This window comes from Labrus mixtus, chromosome 8 (assembly GCF_963584025.1).
Source record: "Labrus mixtus chromosome 8, fLabMix1.1, whole genome shotgun sequence".
Lineage (NCBI taxonomy): Eukaryota > Metazoa > Chordata > Actinopteri > Labriformes > Labridae > Labrus > Labrus mixtus.
The window spans coordinates 21,733,738-21,748,191 of NC_083619.1; the positions used below are offsets into that span (position 1 = coordinate 21,733,738).

The 14,454-nt window shown below is 39.4% G+C and overlaps 1 protein-coding gene across 1 annotated transcript in view; it reads right to left on the reverse strand.

Annotated features, from left to right (window-relative positions):
• pigk (phosphatidylinositol glycan anchor biosynthesis, class K) overlaps nt 1-14,454 on the reverse strand; it is a 33,041-nt gene that overhangs the window by 10,865 nt on the left and 7,722 nt on the right. Inside the window, exon 10 of the mRNA XM_061045125.1 lies at nt 4,915-4,996. Within this exon, the coding sequence (XP_060901108.1) occupies nt 4,915-4,996 (82 nt within the window). The remainder of the gene's footprint in view (nt 1-4,914; nt 4,997-14,454) is intronic.

A 14,454-nucleotide genomic window follows, 5' to 3' on the forward strand; every position in this document is an offset into this window, starting at 1 on the left:
AATATTGATTAAGTTAAATGTTTTCAAAATTAAACATTTTCTAACAGAGTCTATACACTAAGACAAACTGATACTGGGCTGATGGTAACTTCATCAAAACTCTGAAAGCAACATCTAAAGAGACTTACTGTCACAAAGAGGCCAAAAGATGAGGCTGTTCTCAGTGAGCACAGGTCGTTTAAGCAATATCTGAAGAGAAGATTTTTTATACTTCTCGAAGATTAACAAAAAGTATTCAGTTCCAAAAAAACCTTTAGGAGGCAGAGGTAAAAGGGAAATGAGAAAAGAGAGAACGTACAAGGAGAGACGGGAGCAGAAAACATGCGAGTGCGTGCTGACCTTCACTGAGAGAACCATTCACATCGCTCTACCAAGGACAAGAGCCGAGACTCAGGCAGCCTGCCTCTATTACACACGCTTTGTGTCGCGTATTCAATTCACAAGAAAAATCAATTAACGGCTTCCCACCTGATTGATTGGAGCTAATTAACAAGGCCACGCAGGACGCTAATGGTCATTCAGGGAGGTCTGAAGTGCCCTGCCAAACTGTAGCACGCCAAGGTCAAACCTGCAGCAAGTCTTATGTTGTACAGAGTGGGACGGCAGCAGAGCAGACAGTGTGCACAGCCGGGACTCTGCACAGTTTCATCTGGAAGAAAATACTGGGACAGTGCAAGAAGACGGGCCAATTGTTCAAGTTCATCCTATTTGTGTTTCTAAACTAGATTATTCGTAAAGAGTGCCATTTAACTTTGGTTCACCCAACCAACATTTACACAGTAAGTGCATTTTTTACCTGTTAAAGACGTTTATCAAGCTGCACATCTTTTACAACAAAACTAAAAGAAAGGGGTAAAAGTTATATTTGTTATTCAAGTAAAAAACAACAACCAAATAAAAGCCCTTTTCAGACCGCTTTTTGCAGTCTGAATAGGGCTAAGTATAGCCAATACTATTTTTTTTTTTTTCTTTTTTTGAATCTTCATGCTGTTCTTCTTCTGTTTCCATTCTGAATTTTCTTTATAATACAATGCCATGTCTGGATTGGGTAAAGTTTTGTAACTTTGTAATGGTGAGCTTTCTTAGCCAGGATCTCTTCCAAAAAGAGGGATATCAATATCAATATCAACATCAAGGCAAAGTTTATATAGGAGAAGCATCGTTTGTGAAAATCTGGGTTGAATCCATTAACAATTTTTAAATCACAAATGAGCTGTTACTGATGTTATTTTCATTATTTCTTTGTAATTCTCTGTCTGTTTTTTTTTTAAATAAGCTATGTGATTGGATGTGTTTCAGTAGTTGTTAGTAGTCCCTCTTCTTGAATAAACTCAGCTCTGAATCAGCTGTTAGGTATTTCTACCTTGCAGTACATGAATGCATCAGTATGGAAAATCTGAAATCAGTGCATGCCACATTATTTGAACGATGTCTGTCAACAGGACCAATGTCAGCCGATACTGATGTTCAAGCATTGCATTGGTAACCTCTTCTTTATATAAACAAATTAAATAACTACTTGTAACAGACAATGCAAATAAGCAAATTCAATATTAAATATGATTAAATAGAGGAGCATTCTGTTGGGTATTTGGCCAATAATAAGGGCCACACAACCCTGATATCCACTTGAAAAGTGTCAGAGTTGCAGACTGAGTGAGGGTCGAGAGCACAGCAGGGAGGCAAAGCTTTAATTTTCAGTGGTTTCATTTTCATTTCTCTAGAGCCATATGGTGTGAGGCGTCAAGCTGGCAAAGGAACAAATAACAATTTGACGCCAGAGACCAGGACGCAGAAAAGCGAGGTAGGAAAAAGGTAGAGAACACAAGAGAGAGGAGCTCCTTTTAGTTTTTTTTTTCCAGGATGGAGCATATTGTGATTAGGCATTGGCAGCGTGATGAGATGTGTGCGGTTGGGAAGAGAAGGTGTCAGGAAGAGGGGACTCACCCCGTCACCAGCAGCGAGTCAACTGCCAACAGTGACAGGGCATTAATCAACTCCTCACATACACACAAATACACAATGAGGCGAGATTTGTATACAGACGCTATGCAGCACAGCTATATATATACACTGTCACTCACTGTGATGACTTTTCTATTTACAAGCCGTCCCCTGGTCCCCTAGCAAATGGAAAATGTTTCTCTTAAGAAGATAAACATAGTGAGTTTTGTTTTTTTGGCAGGTGGCAAGACAGAAATCAGCTACACACCACTTAGGAACATTTTAGGCATCAAATCTTATGAGATTCAATCAAATCATGTTCCAGTTCTTCAGATGAGTGCGTCAAAGGCCGCAGCCTAGTCGGCAGAAAACACAGATATCTCAGGGAGTCTTTGTTACAATATGACAGCTAATCAAAAATAGGAAAGCTGTCAATAAGCTGTGTGGACATTGGTCATTCTGCTGCACTGCAGATGGATTATGGTGAGGAGGGGGGGAGATGACTCAGTCTGTCAGGACTCCCATCTTCAGCCCAGCAGGAGTGCGAGCCGATAATCGAAATCTCTGGCAGGGGTCACCGGGTTGACGAGGGTGTTTGTGAGTTGTACGTGTGGGTGCATTAAGAAAAGAGGAGAGGAGGCTTACAAAAAAAAGAGAAAGACAGAAACATATGTAAAGAGATACCCTGAAAGAAGTAACAATAAAAAAGACAGAGGAGAGAGAGAGAACAAAGAAGAAGACGCCAAAAGCTTAATGAGGTATGTTGGTGTGACTTTCAATAGTGTGATTGCTACTGTGTTTTGAAAGTTATGGCAACATTTGATGTTCTAATCTTATATAAGAAGGGGGCAGCAGGACCAGAACCGACCCATGTTTTCCAGGCTTCCAAGGCAGTTCTGAGTCTCAATTTCCCAGAGTGCCACAGGGCGCGTACACCCCACCTCTTTTCCATCACTATACTCAATAAGCCTCCGACAGAGCTCAGGCCTGTGGTCAGCTTCATTCTTCTGGGCCAGCTGACTGTGACACCTTTGTTCGCACTAAAGTCGATGTGCGGCAGAGATGTTTCCAGCAGCAGCGCCCGAGGATTTTTCAGATGTATAAAAAGAGAATTATCACTTACTCGGTTCAGCTGGATCTGACCTTTACTATAAACACCAATCGCTTCATTTCCATCTTCATAGTGGAGCTTAACATCACAGTCAAATAAAAACTCTGCTGTGGTCGCTGAAATGTGAACAGAAGCCTTTCTGACACATCCACACTAAACAAATCTCTGACATTTTTTTGCTGGAGGACCATCATTTTGTCATTTTGTGTCTGTGTACTGATCAAAACAGCAAAGCTACAATTGTGATTTTTTTAGGAAGTGGTTACAATCATTGATCCTCAGCTTTGGCTCTGACTTCACAATACCAGGTTTGAAGCTTGTGTTTAACTAGAGTGAGACAAACAATTGCCCAGTTGTCACTTTGTCCTCAATGGAAAAATCCAATGAACTAGTCTGCCTTACTTTTGGTTCTGTTAATTGCAGTAATGAAGATGTAACTAATATTTGAGATTTCAGATCTTGAAATAAGAATTCATTGAAGTTGAATGACGTACCTAGATCATCCAGTTAGTTTAAATACAGACGGGCAAACCTCTGGAATAACACAGCTAATCTGAAGCTCGTCTTAAAATGGTAATTTCAGGTGGGTTCATATATTTCAGTAAAGAACATTACAGGAGTATTTTTAAACTTCTAGAATAACAATGCATCTTATGTACGTGTTTTTATTCATTTGAACTCTGATTGAAGTTACATCATCATTAATTCGGATGCATACATTAATTTCTTCACTATTTGGAGCCAGCTGTTGGTGCAACAATGAACGCAGACTGGGTTTTCCCACAGACTTGTTAATTTACCTGAGAAAGAAGAAGGATCCAAACCCTGCTCTTACATGGTAAGATACCTGAATAAGATCTTACTACCTCCTGTACTTTAGAGTTTTTTGGAATAAAGACCCAAAATGGCAATCTCTGTCAGATGTTGGTGCATTGATCAGAGGTTAGGGAGATTATTTTGCTGGCTGGACACACTAACAGAAAGGTCTTTAAAATAACATCCAATACCTGTATGTGGCTTTCAATGTGGCTTCTATTAGTAGAAGCTGTCAGAGTAAAGTCATACACAGTCCTGAACATTTCTCTCACATAATCAAAAAAAAAAGTCTCAAAAACTTTTTACCATAAACTTCACAAACTTTGTTCTTTTCGAGGGTTTATTGCATTGAATGATTCTGTGTAGATGGACACATTAATGCATTCGATTTCAGATTATTAAAGTATGGGTTTCTCCGTGGCAGCTGGGCCCAAATATTAGCTAAACTAATGTCTGCTTTTGCCCCTGCAGCAAAGATTAATATGACTTCCTTATTATTTCGGGAGCAAAAAGTTGAAGGCGAAGTATAGAAATCGTTTTTTGGGGGTTTTTTTTTGCATATGGCTCATAATGGAAAATCTTACAGAACACAGAAGCGGAGACTGTTTTGAAAGCAGAGCACGACGCTCTTAGAAGTGCAATGAGGAGGAATAGGTGTTAATTTGTGAAGGTCAGCTCGACTGAAAGCCACAATCCATTTGGGAACGAGGTGAATGCACAATTCCACGCCAAAACGCTGCCTATCCATTTCTGCTGGATTTGACGGTGGCCCCTGCACGCTGAGACCAGGAGGCACTTGCATTTCACAGTTAGAGCCGTCACCATGGAAACGACACAATGAATCTGTTGGTGGATGTTGCACGTAACTTTGTGAGTCCAAATTAGGGAGGAGTGTGGACGCACTTTGAATAAAGAAGCGACAACACAGGAGCCTGAATGAACGGCTGCCGACGCAAAAGGCAAAAAGAGATGGAGGGAAAAAAATGTCACCACATGGTCTTTAGTGTCCTCAGCTGACCCTGATGTCTGCAAGGGTCTCTTACCTGATGGATGATCTCCGACACAGGCAGCTGATCCACATATAGGTACGAATACGTCTCCTTTTCCAGCTCTCCATTCACAGGACTGGAAGAGAGAACACACAGAACAGAACAGTTTAGCATTTACCTGAAGTCAATAGACTGGGCTTTGGAAACATTAAGCTTTCAAAGTGTGGGACGCCATCATTCAATGATGTTGAAAAGCTGTCAGGAAGAGGAACAGACTCCAGTGTTTCTCTTGGCAGAGAGTGTAAAGCAGAGGTGTGTATGATTGACAGATCATTTCAGAGCCGAGTCAATGATATGCAGTGCAAATTGATGCAAATGAACCCATTTTTCCTCTTGATAAATGAAAAAATAAATCATCCTGTGGGAAAAACATCTGAGTGACAATAATTGATGTGACTGGAAAAGGATTCTGTGTATATCTTTACAGAAGTGTAAAGGACAAAACTAATGGAAAAAAACAGGAAAAAATAAGTTATTCTGCATCTTTGATCTATCTTTTAAGATACTGAAACACCATGTTTCAGCTTCAGCTACATCAGTAAAACTTCCAAACTCCCAGACCCCCTGAACTACCCACAATGCACTCTGTGTTTTGGTTAGCTTTCCTAAAACAAGTCTGAACATCGATGTAGCAATCAATGAAAGTTAGTCTGAGCTTCAGAGTCGGCTCCAATCCTCATGTGGTATTTGCTGAAACGGTAAACAAACTATCACGGCTAATGTTTGGTTTTGGTGCTACACAGCAAACATCAGCTCTGCCCTGAATCTAACCAAACAGTGCTCTAAAAGTGCGTCATCATGGTAATACTTTAATACACGGCAAAGCTTTAGTGTGGTAAAAATCTCCATCCAAAAAAACAGGGGAAAGAAAGTCTCTCATCTAAAAAAAACCTTAAGTGTGAAGAACAAGCAAGAAAATATGATCAACTCCACAAGCTAAAAAAAATAACCAGCACAACATGAGACAAAGAACTCAAATTAAGTTCTGACTGGCACACAACATGTTTCAAACTTCAGCAATCTCTTTCAGACAATCCGAAAGGCCTGACTCAGTCTGTGCAACTAAAATTGTAATGATAAAGAGCCTTGTGTCCAATCTTTTGAATCAGCCTATTTAAAGGTCACGTATTTTGCAAATTACACTTTAACCATGTTTTTGGAACCCTGTGTGTCCCTAGCATGTCTACGAACCCCCCCCCAATTATGAGTTCATCCTCTCTATCTTTACCCTGCTCCAATTTCTATAAAATATGTCATCAAACAGGCTGTTTGGAGATTTTCCCTTCATGGCATCACAAAAGGGCAAATCCGGGCCAATGCTGATACACATTAATGTTTCATGACTTCTTTTGGTGTAAGACTCCCACAATGTCACCGTTTCCTCTCATGTTGGACAATGAAAACAAGTCAGAGTTTGTTCAACAGGTGACTTCATCTGCCTTATAATAAACCTCTTCTCTGAATCAGTAGTCAGGTGTACTGGATTCCAGCATTTAAATGATTTGGCACAAAAAAATAAACATCGGCTACTGACATCAGTTCATGCCACAATATTTTACGATCAGATATCGAACACATCGGAGATCTGCCGATATCAGCCGATACCGATGTTGAGCCAATGCATCCCTAGTTAAAACGGTGCATTTCCCTTCTGAGTACTGCAGTTTATCAGCAGGGTGTTTTTTTCACTTGATTTGTCACTAAATTTGTTCACAGCAAATAAAAAAAATTGTTTCTAGGGAACTAAAAATGTCCCTTAAATAGTTGTAGCAGCCCACATCTTCGTCTCTTTGATATAAGTTATATTTAAGTGATGAAGTGTCAGAAGATAAACATCAAAACATTCTTCAACTTTTAAGAAGTAACACACTCTCAAAGTGTTTACTCAACTGTAGAGGCAACATTTCACAGAAAGCTATACTTGAAGAACTTTGTATGTGTATGCTTGGGTCCAAGGCCGGATGAATAAACTGTTGTCAGAAGAAACCGCTCCGTTTACAAAGTAAAAAGGTGGACCATTCTGAGCCTTTAAGAAGCTGTCCTTCAAACATATGTGACTTACGGGTTAGAAAAAAATGAATTTGAATTTATAGCACTGAACTAAAGCTCACAGCTACAGCGACTTGGATTAATGAAGAAAGTTGATGCTCAGTGTCTTGCTCAAGGACTCTTAAAAAGGTCACTGCTTGGCAGTTGATTGATAGACATTAATTAATGTGAGGAAAGATGTATTAAACCTGCGACCTTTCAGACACAGAGCCATCATCAGGACTCTCCTGCTTTCATTGTGTCCTAAAGTCCATTAAAAAGAGTATTAATGAGACACACCTTCACACTGTGTTACATTTTATATCTTTACTATGAACATGGGGACTGTCATTCATTTTGAGTAAACCCCACGTATCCTACCCTGCTGCTGTAGTAAACACTCATTACACCACCAAATCTGCATCAAACCAATACCTAATTAGATCCTAATGTATGTTCAAAAAATATAACAGTGGCTTTTTTAGGCGGAATTACAGAGCCTGTTTTAAAATGACGGGATGAGAGCCACATCGTCTTGAGAAGCAGAATGTATTCAGTCAGACAAAGCCCCCAGAAAACTTTTCAGATAAGTCTTATTATAAGGTTTCCAAACATGGCACATTCAACACTTGTCTGATTTAGATTTTTAACAGCTGTTACAAGTGATGAGCCCAGGAGGAATGTTGTGTTTACAAGCTGCAGCAAACAATGCCACCGACTGCAGCTTTAAATGTAACCACATTAGTGTACAATATAAGGAGCACATTTGGTACAGAAGTGACCTGGAAGGTGCGGTGCCCATCTATGATGAAAATAATTCCAATTTGCTCTGAAGGACAAAATTAAGGAGATTTTTTAAAGCTGGTTTCCCCTCGTAGATCTCTTTGAAGAATCCTGTTTGACATAAATCCTTTGGACAATCGGTGACTTAAATATCTTTTCATTTTTATAAATATTGCATATTTTTTATGATTGTGTTTCATTGATTGTATTACTCTTTGCTTAGTTAAAAATGTGTTCCTGTATTGTATTTTAACAATGTTCTGTTGGGCCGAATTTAAAAAAAAAAACTGCCAACTTTGCGCTTAAAATGAACTAAATGAATGATATCCAACTGTCAAAACAACATCAAGCCTGTAAACACTGTTAATAAAATATCTGGATCCAACAGTAAGGCAGAGTTGCAATTAAGAGTTTTGAAATGCTTGAGTTCTTCTATGCAAGTCTGCTGTTGAATTTCTGTTTCTCTGCAGCCTCACAGTTTGATAAGAAGTCAGAAACCTTGAGTTTCAGGTAAAGGTCAGTGTGGAGTGGAGGTTCCCCTGAGTGACTGTCTTCTTCTCATCATAGAAAGATGGGGTCAGACAGCTGCTGACCAGCGTGGCTCTTCTCCATCCGCTTGCTGTATGAAAAAACTGGCTTCTCCTTTCTGTCTCTTTCTTCCCTTCAAAATACTTTCCTCTACATTTCCTCTCTGGCTTTTGCTCTTTTGTCCTGCCTTCTTTATTTCTGTCTTTGTTGCTTTCTACTCGACTTCACCTTCTTTTTCTCACCGTGTCGCAGCAGAAGGGGAAGCAGAAGTCGCTCCCACAGAAAAGCACAGAGAAAGAAAAAAAAAAAGAAGAACCGGGCTGCCGGGCGGGTAGACGAGCTCCTGCTGAGCCCTGAATGTGCTCTCAGCTCTTTCTGCCACTGGAAACATGTCACGGAATGCACCACAGATCCCCCCCCAACACCCCTCCTCCTTTTCACTTCGCACAAGAGATGAGCTCTAATTCAATTCAAACCACTTTCCACTTTATTTTCCATGAAGAGACTTTAGGAGAGGATTTTTCAATCCACTTAGCTGATTCTAATGGATGTTGCTGCCCCCCCAACCCCACCACCCCCACCACCCCCAGCTCTGTATCACTGCTGTCTCCAGCTGCCATCTTTGGGTCAAACACATTTCCTTTAAACATCTGCTCTACTAATCACCTGAATCATTTATTTTAGAATCCATCCACTGCTGCAGGTCACAAACGTGATTAAACTCACTTTGCTACTCGATTGGATGTGAATGGAGCTGTAATTTGATAATGATTATTATCCTGGGACATCTTTTGGTCAACAAGCACCTATGGCTGTCTCTGAGCAACGAGACATCATCATTACACTGTTAAGCCTATGTATAATGAAGAGGAGTCCATTAAAACGTCCCCTCCATCAAGTGTAATTCACTTAATGGAAGAGCCTGTTCTGATTTTTTTTAAAAACTCCTGTTTAGAGATGGTTGAGAGGAGAATCAGAGAGGCATGAGAGCGACACACACACACACACGTTCCCATCTTCTCTAAAATATCCTCCTCCACTTGTCTGATGGCCGAGTGAGCTGACAAAAGTGGATTAAAGCAGCACTATATTTAATAATGGCTTGTTTCAGGCGACATCTGTGATCTTTTTTCCCGTTGGGGAACACCACGAGCTCACTACAACCCATTTTCAGGACCTATGAAAGGCTATTATTTAATCTTACCCGTGCTGTCTGTGCAGCGGGGTCATAATGATGCCATGCCCATCTTCTTTACTTGGATATTTCCCCCTTCAGATGTGTGTTTTTTTGTTACAACTGTCTTACAACATATCTTAAATGTGGCCAAATCAGATTTTCTGTATCAGTTGGCCTTGGGCCTGAATTCAACAACATGCACAAAAGATCAATAATCAGGCACGTGATTCTCAAAGGACAAAAACGCAGGAGAATACACAGCAAAATTATATGCGCACAACGAATAACCTGCAGCATATGTTATGTTGCAACAACACCTGCATCCTAAGCTACATCTGTTTGGTAAAAGCCAGTAAATAGTTTCATCACGTCAGATGAACTGAAGCCCCCCAACACAGGGAGCATTTAATAAGTGGGAGTCTAAGGAACCTCTTCTAGGAAATTTTAATGAAACAACTTAATTTCCTGCTATTTGGTGAATTCATTGCTGGCTTTTCTGCAATACTTTTCTGATATTTATTTACTATTTTGTCCCCTTTGTATCATCAAGGAGAGGTTAATTCATCCTATCTATTTACAACTGCACTTGCACTTTGAATTGCCTGGTGTCTAAAAGGTGCAGTGTAAATAAATCTGACTTCCTTGTCTCACAAACCACTGCACAATTTCAGCAGAACACATTTTAAAAGCCTGGGGCGCTGGTGGTGCAGCGGTTAGTGCGCCATGTATGGAGGTAGTCTCCATAGTCCTCCAAGCTGGCGGCCCATTTAAATCCCACCTGTGGCTCCTTTCCCGCATGTCATTCCCCACTCTCTCTCCATGATTTCCAACTCTATCCACTGTCCTATCGCTCCATTAAAAAGGCACAAAAAGCCCAAAAATAAATCTTAAAAAGAAAAATGAATGGCCTATCAGTAGCCTTTTACAATACAATAAATACGCAGATTTTATCAATTACAAGAATTACTTTAGTTTCATTATGTGCATTGGGAGTCTATTCCAGAATTGACAATGTTTTTATCATTATATTAAAGACATTGCTAAAGCATGCCGTCCTGTGGAATGAAACAAGGAGACCACTGAAGTCAGTGTTTACAGTTTAAGTTATATGTTTTAGACCGAGCTTGCTTCCACCAGCACGGGTCGGTGACAAAAGAACTCCAGAGAGTTTCATGAAATCTAATATGACTCTTCAGCTTGAGTTTGCTTCTTCCTCTATCTCTGGCAAAATGACATAAACAGTAGAGAAAACATTTGATTTTACATGATTTGGTACGACTATGACAGCGCCCTGAATTTCATTTCATTTAAATTACGTTCTCTGAACTTTAATGTAAAAACAGATCCGACTCATGAGCAAAAACAAACATCTGATTTTATCGCTTTTGTCACAAGTGAAACTACATTTTAATAAGAGCCTCAGGTGACACATTTAAATTGCATGTTTCATCAGATAACACTCAAAAAAGACATTCAGATCACTTTTTTTAGGAAGCTGGAAACAGAAAATATAAAGCTTTTTTTTGTCAAATGACTGACAGGAATAATTTATATTTCTCTGGATTGACAAACAGATCAACTTATTTCACCAACGCCCTCAAGGAATTTGAATTGTGTCCAGAGCTTACTTGTGTTTTATTTTTAAGGAGAATAAGCCTTTTTCTGTTTTTCTTTTCCATAATAAAAGTTCAACAGGCTTTTAATTCTTTGTTTTTGGTGCATTAAGCTGTTTTTTTTTCTGTGACAGAATTTCATCAGCTTGGCACAGAAATTCAATTCAGTGTATCAACTGAAGAAAAACAGGTGTTGTAACCTGATATAGGCCAACATGTTGGCAACAATATTCAATTATATGATGTCAGTGAAAACAAAAATAACATTTGTGAGCTCAAGACTCTGCAAAATTCTCAAAACAGATTTTTTCTCTCAACATTTTACAAGTAACTCTGCCGTAGCTACACTTTCTTTGTGTCGCCCAGCTGTTATTATGTGAAGTCACTTAGGTAACATATTATGATAAATGGTAAATTGACTTGAGCTTGTATAGTACTTTTCTAGTCTTCTGACTACTTAAAGTGCTTTTAAACTGGTCACACTTACTCATTCACACACTGATGGCAGAGGTTGCTCTGTATGTGACCCATCAGAAGTAACTGAACCCATTCATACGGCACTGACGAAGCAGCAACTTGGGGTTAAGGACAATCCGACCCCCGGGGATCGAACCCCCGACCTTCTGGCTGAGAGACGACTGACACTACCAACTGAGCCCCAGCCGCCAGTAATAAAACCAGCAGTAATACTGTCACCTTCAGAATTCTATACTTTGTTCTGTATTTGCTAGTAGAAAACCACATATATGTGAAGAAGACCAAATATGTATCACCCACAACACAGTTTAATATTAATGACGTCGAGCTCATCCAACTAACAACACAGCATAATGTAACCGACAAAATGACGTAACTCCTCATTAGCCTCCATAATAGATTTGAACTTTCATCATAATATTTCCCTTCATTCATAGAAGTAGAAAGACTCCACTGCTGGGTTTCTGCATCAGTAAACTTTGCTTCACTGAGCATCAATAAAATGAAGCGATTGCTGCTTTCTTACATCAGATTTGCAGATAAAACGCTCTCTAGGACTGAACGAGGGCAACACGTGTGGCTCTTTTCTGCGCTGCTTCGTTCAGTAGACCTGATGTGTCGGCCCTAATCAATAATAAAGTAATCGGGGGAAGTTGTGTGCAATGACTCACTAGCCCGAGGCCATAAGATACGATGACTAAAACCGGTGTGACAATTGCCTCTAATTACTAATTAGCACCCGACCGCATTGGATTCATTGGCTTTAATACCTCCCAGTGGTTCAATTAAACCCCAGCTTAATGAAATTAATAGAAGTGGGGGAAGTACAACAATGAATAAGATTTTAATTTACATCACATCTGTTTGTAGAGCACAACGATCTATTCCTCTCACGCAGCCTAACAAGTAAATACACAGAGCAGTGTTTGCAGTTTGGTACAATAGCTGTGTGTTTCCTCAAACCACTGGTGTTTGTCATTATTATGGGATTAGTGACTGTGGGGTCTGGCTAATATGAGAAGGCAAACAATATGTAAGCAGGCAGAGAGGATGAAGAGGAGTCTTGAGTTTGACAGCTCTCTACAGCCATCTAGTGGCCACATGTATTCATCACAGCATGTCTCTACCAAAAGCAACGACGTTGATCGTGCGCATGCGTTAATCTCAACTAGGATGCTTTTTGTCCAGTTCACCACACAGTGGAGCCAAAGGCAATCCATCAGACACACTGCTCTCACTCAATATCTCTTAAAATGAGTTAGTGAACCGTAGCCTGAGGTAAGACACAGAAAATGTCCGTTTATGATCGTTGATTTACTATGAAAAAGAGCATTAAGAGCTGGTGGTGATTACTAACAGCAGGAAATGCCATTTTAGCTTTATTATCATCTCAAACATCTGCGCCATCTATCAGCCTTCAAATCAGTTTGAAATGTCTCAATTTACAGCTCAAGACAGCAGGCTAGTCACAGAGACATCCACCTTGTGGTTTAGTCTCTCTGGTACACTTCACTCAAAACATCATCGTTATTTAAGAGATGACTATCACTGATGAGAGATGTTCCCAGAGAAATCAAAGTTTTTAGTTGATAACATAAAAAACATAAAAAAGAATTTGGGCTGCAGCTCTTCTGTGGGGAGGCTGACCACAAATAAGGATTTAACATCCAGTTTGTATCTAAACCAGCTCAAGTAGGACTTTACTGCACGGCTGAAAGTTACAAACAATCTGCGATAAGGATGACTGTAATGACTTTTTGGAATACCTTGTATTTTTAATGAACTGATGAATGTGGGTTCATTAAAAATACAATGTGTCAATTGTTTCACTCAGTTTTCATCTGAAGTCTTACATTATCTACAGCTGATTTCATTTCCCTGGGCCAATCAGGTGAGTTGACATTAACTAATCTACCTGAATCAAATGCGGTGACTAGAATATATGAGAATATTGAAAAGACATGCTTTCACTTCTGAAGAAGTAGCCGTCGTTGTTATCACTCTAGAAAGACAGCAAGTTTTGCCCCTTGCACTGATTGGATCAGTGCTTTTTTAATTTAGCTTCCACTGGTATATTATATATATATATATATATATATATATATATATATATATATCAGTCACCCCAGTAGAATTATCTTATCTAAAGGTCTGAAACCTGTCAAGTGATAGGGCTATGAGAAAAAAATGGAAGAAGACTGTTGCAGTTTGACTTCAATGAAAGCTCAATCGACCTCGGGTAAAAAAAAAAGGTTTTAAGTCCCCGGCCTAGTTGTTCAATAGTAATCCGATCGTTTAAAGCTCGGATTGGATGAAATCTTTCTCAAAAGGAAAAAAAGGATTACTGAATCGGATAAAATCAGATAATCCAGTCTTGTTTTTCAGGATTGGGTTAACTTTGATTCAAAAAACTCAGGATTATCCTGATCCCAGAAGGCCTGATTCAGGATGGATCACAGGAAGGAAATGTAATAAAACATGTAAGTGGGTAAAAAAAAAAAAATCCTCTGTTTCTCACAAAGATGTTGACACTTTCACTATCTGGCTCTTGAATTGATAAATCATACAGTAGCATAAAAGATAAGGTAGACTGCAGCAGTGTGAAAAAGAATTTAGGATTTCATCCCCATTAAATATTTCACTAAAAAGTGATTAATATCAAACAGATAACATTTAATTAAGTTCAGTATGTGTGGATTACTGCGCCCACTGTGGACTAAATATAATTAAGAACCCAGTAATCCAGATATGGAAATTATTATAATGTGGATCTGGATCAGGTTGATCCAATCAAGGTTTTCATTGAAATAATGGGACCAATGTGAGATGGGTCACCTCATGATCCCGGACAGCAAAAAGTGGATTTCCAAATCCAGATCATTCTTATCTGGATCAAATTATGTGAACAACTTGGCTAAGGATTGGCTG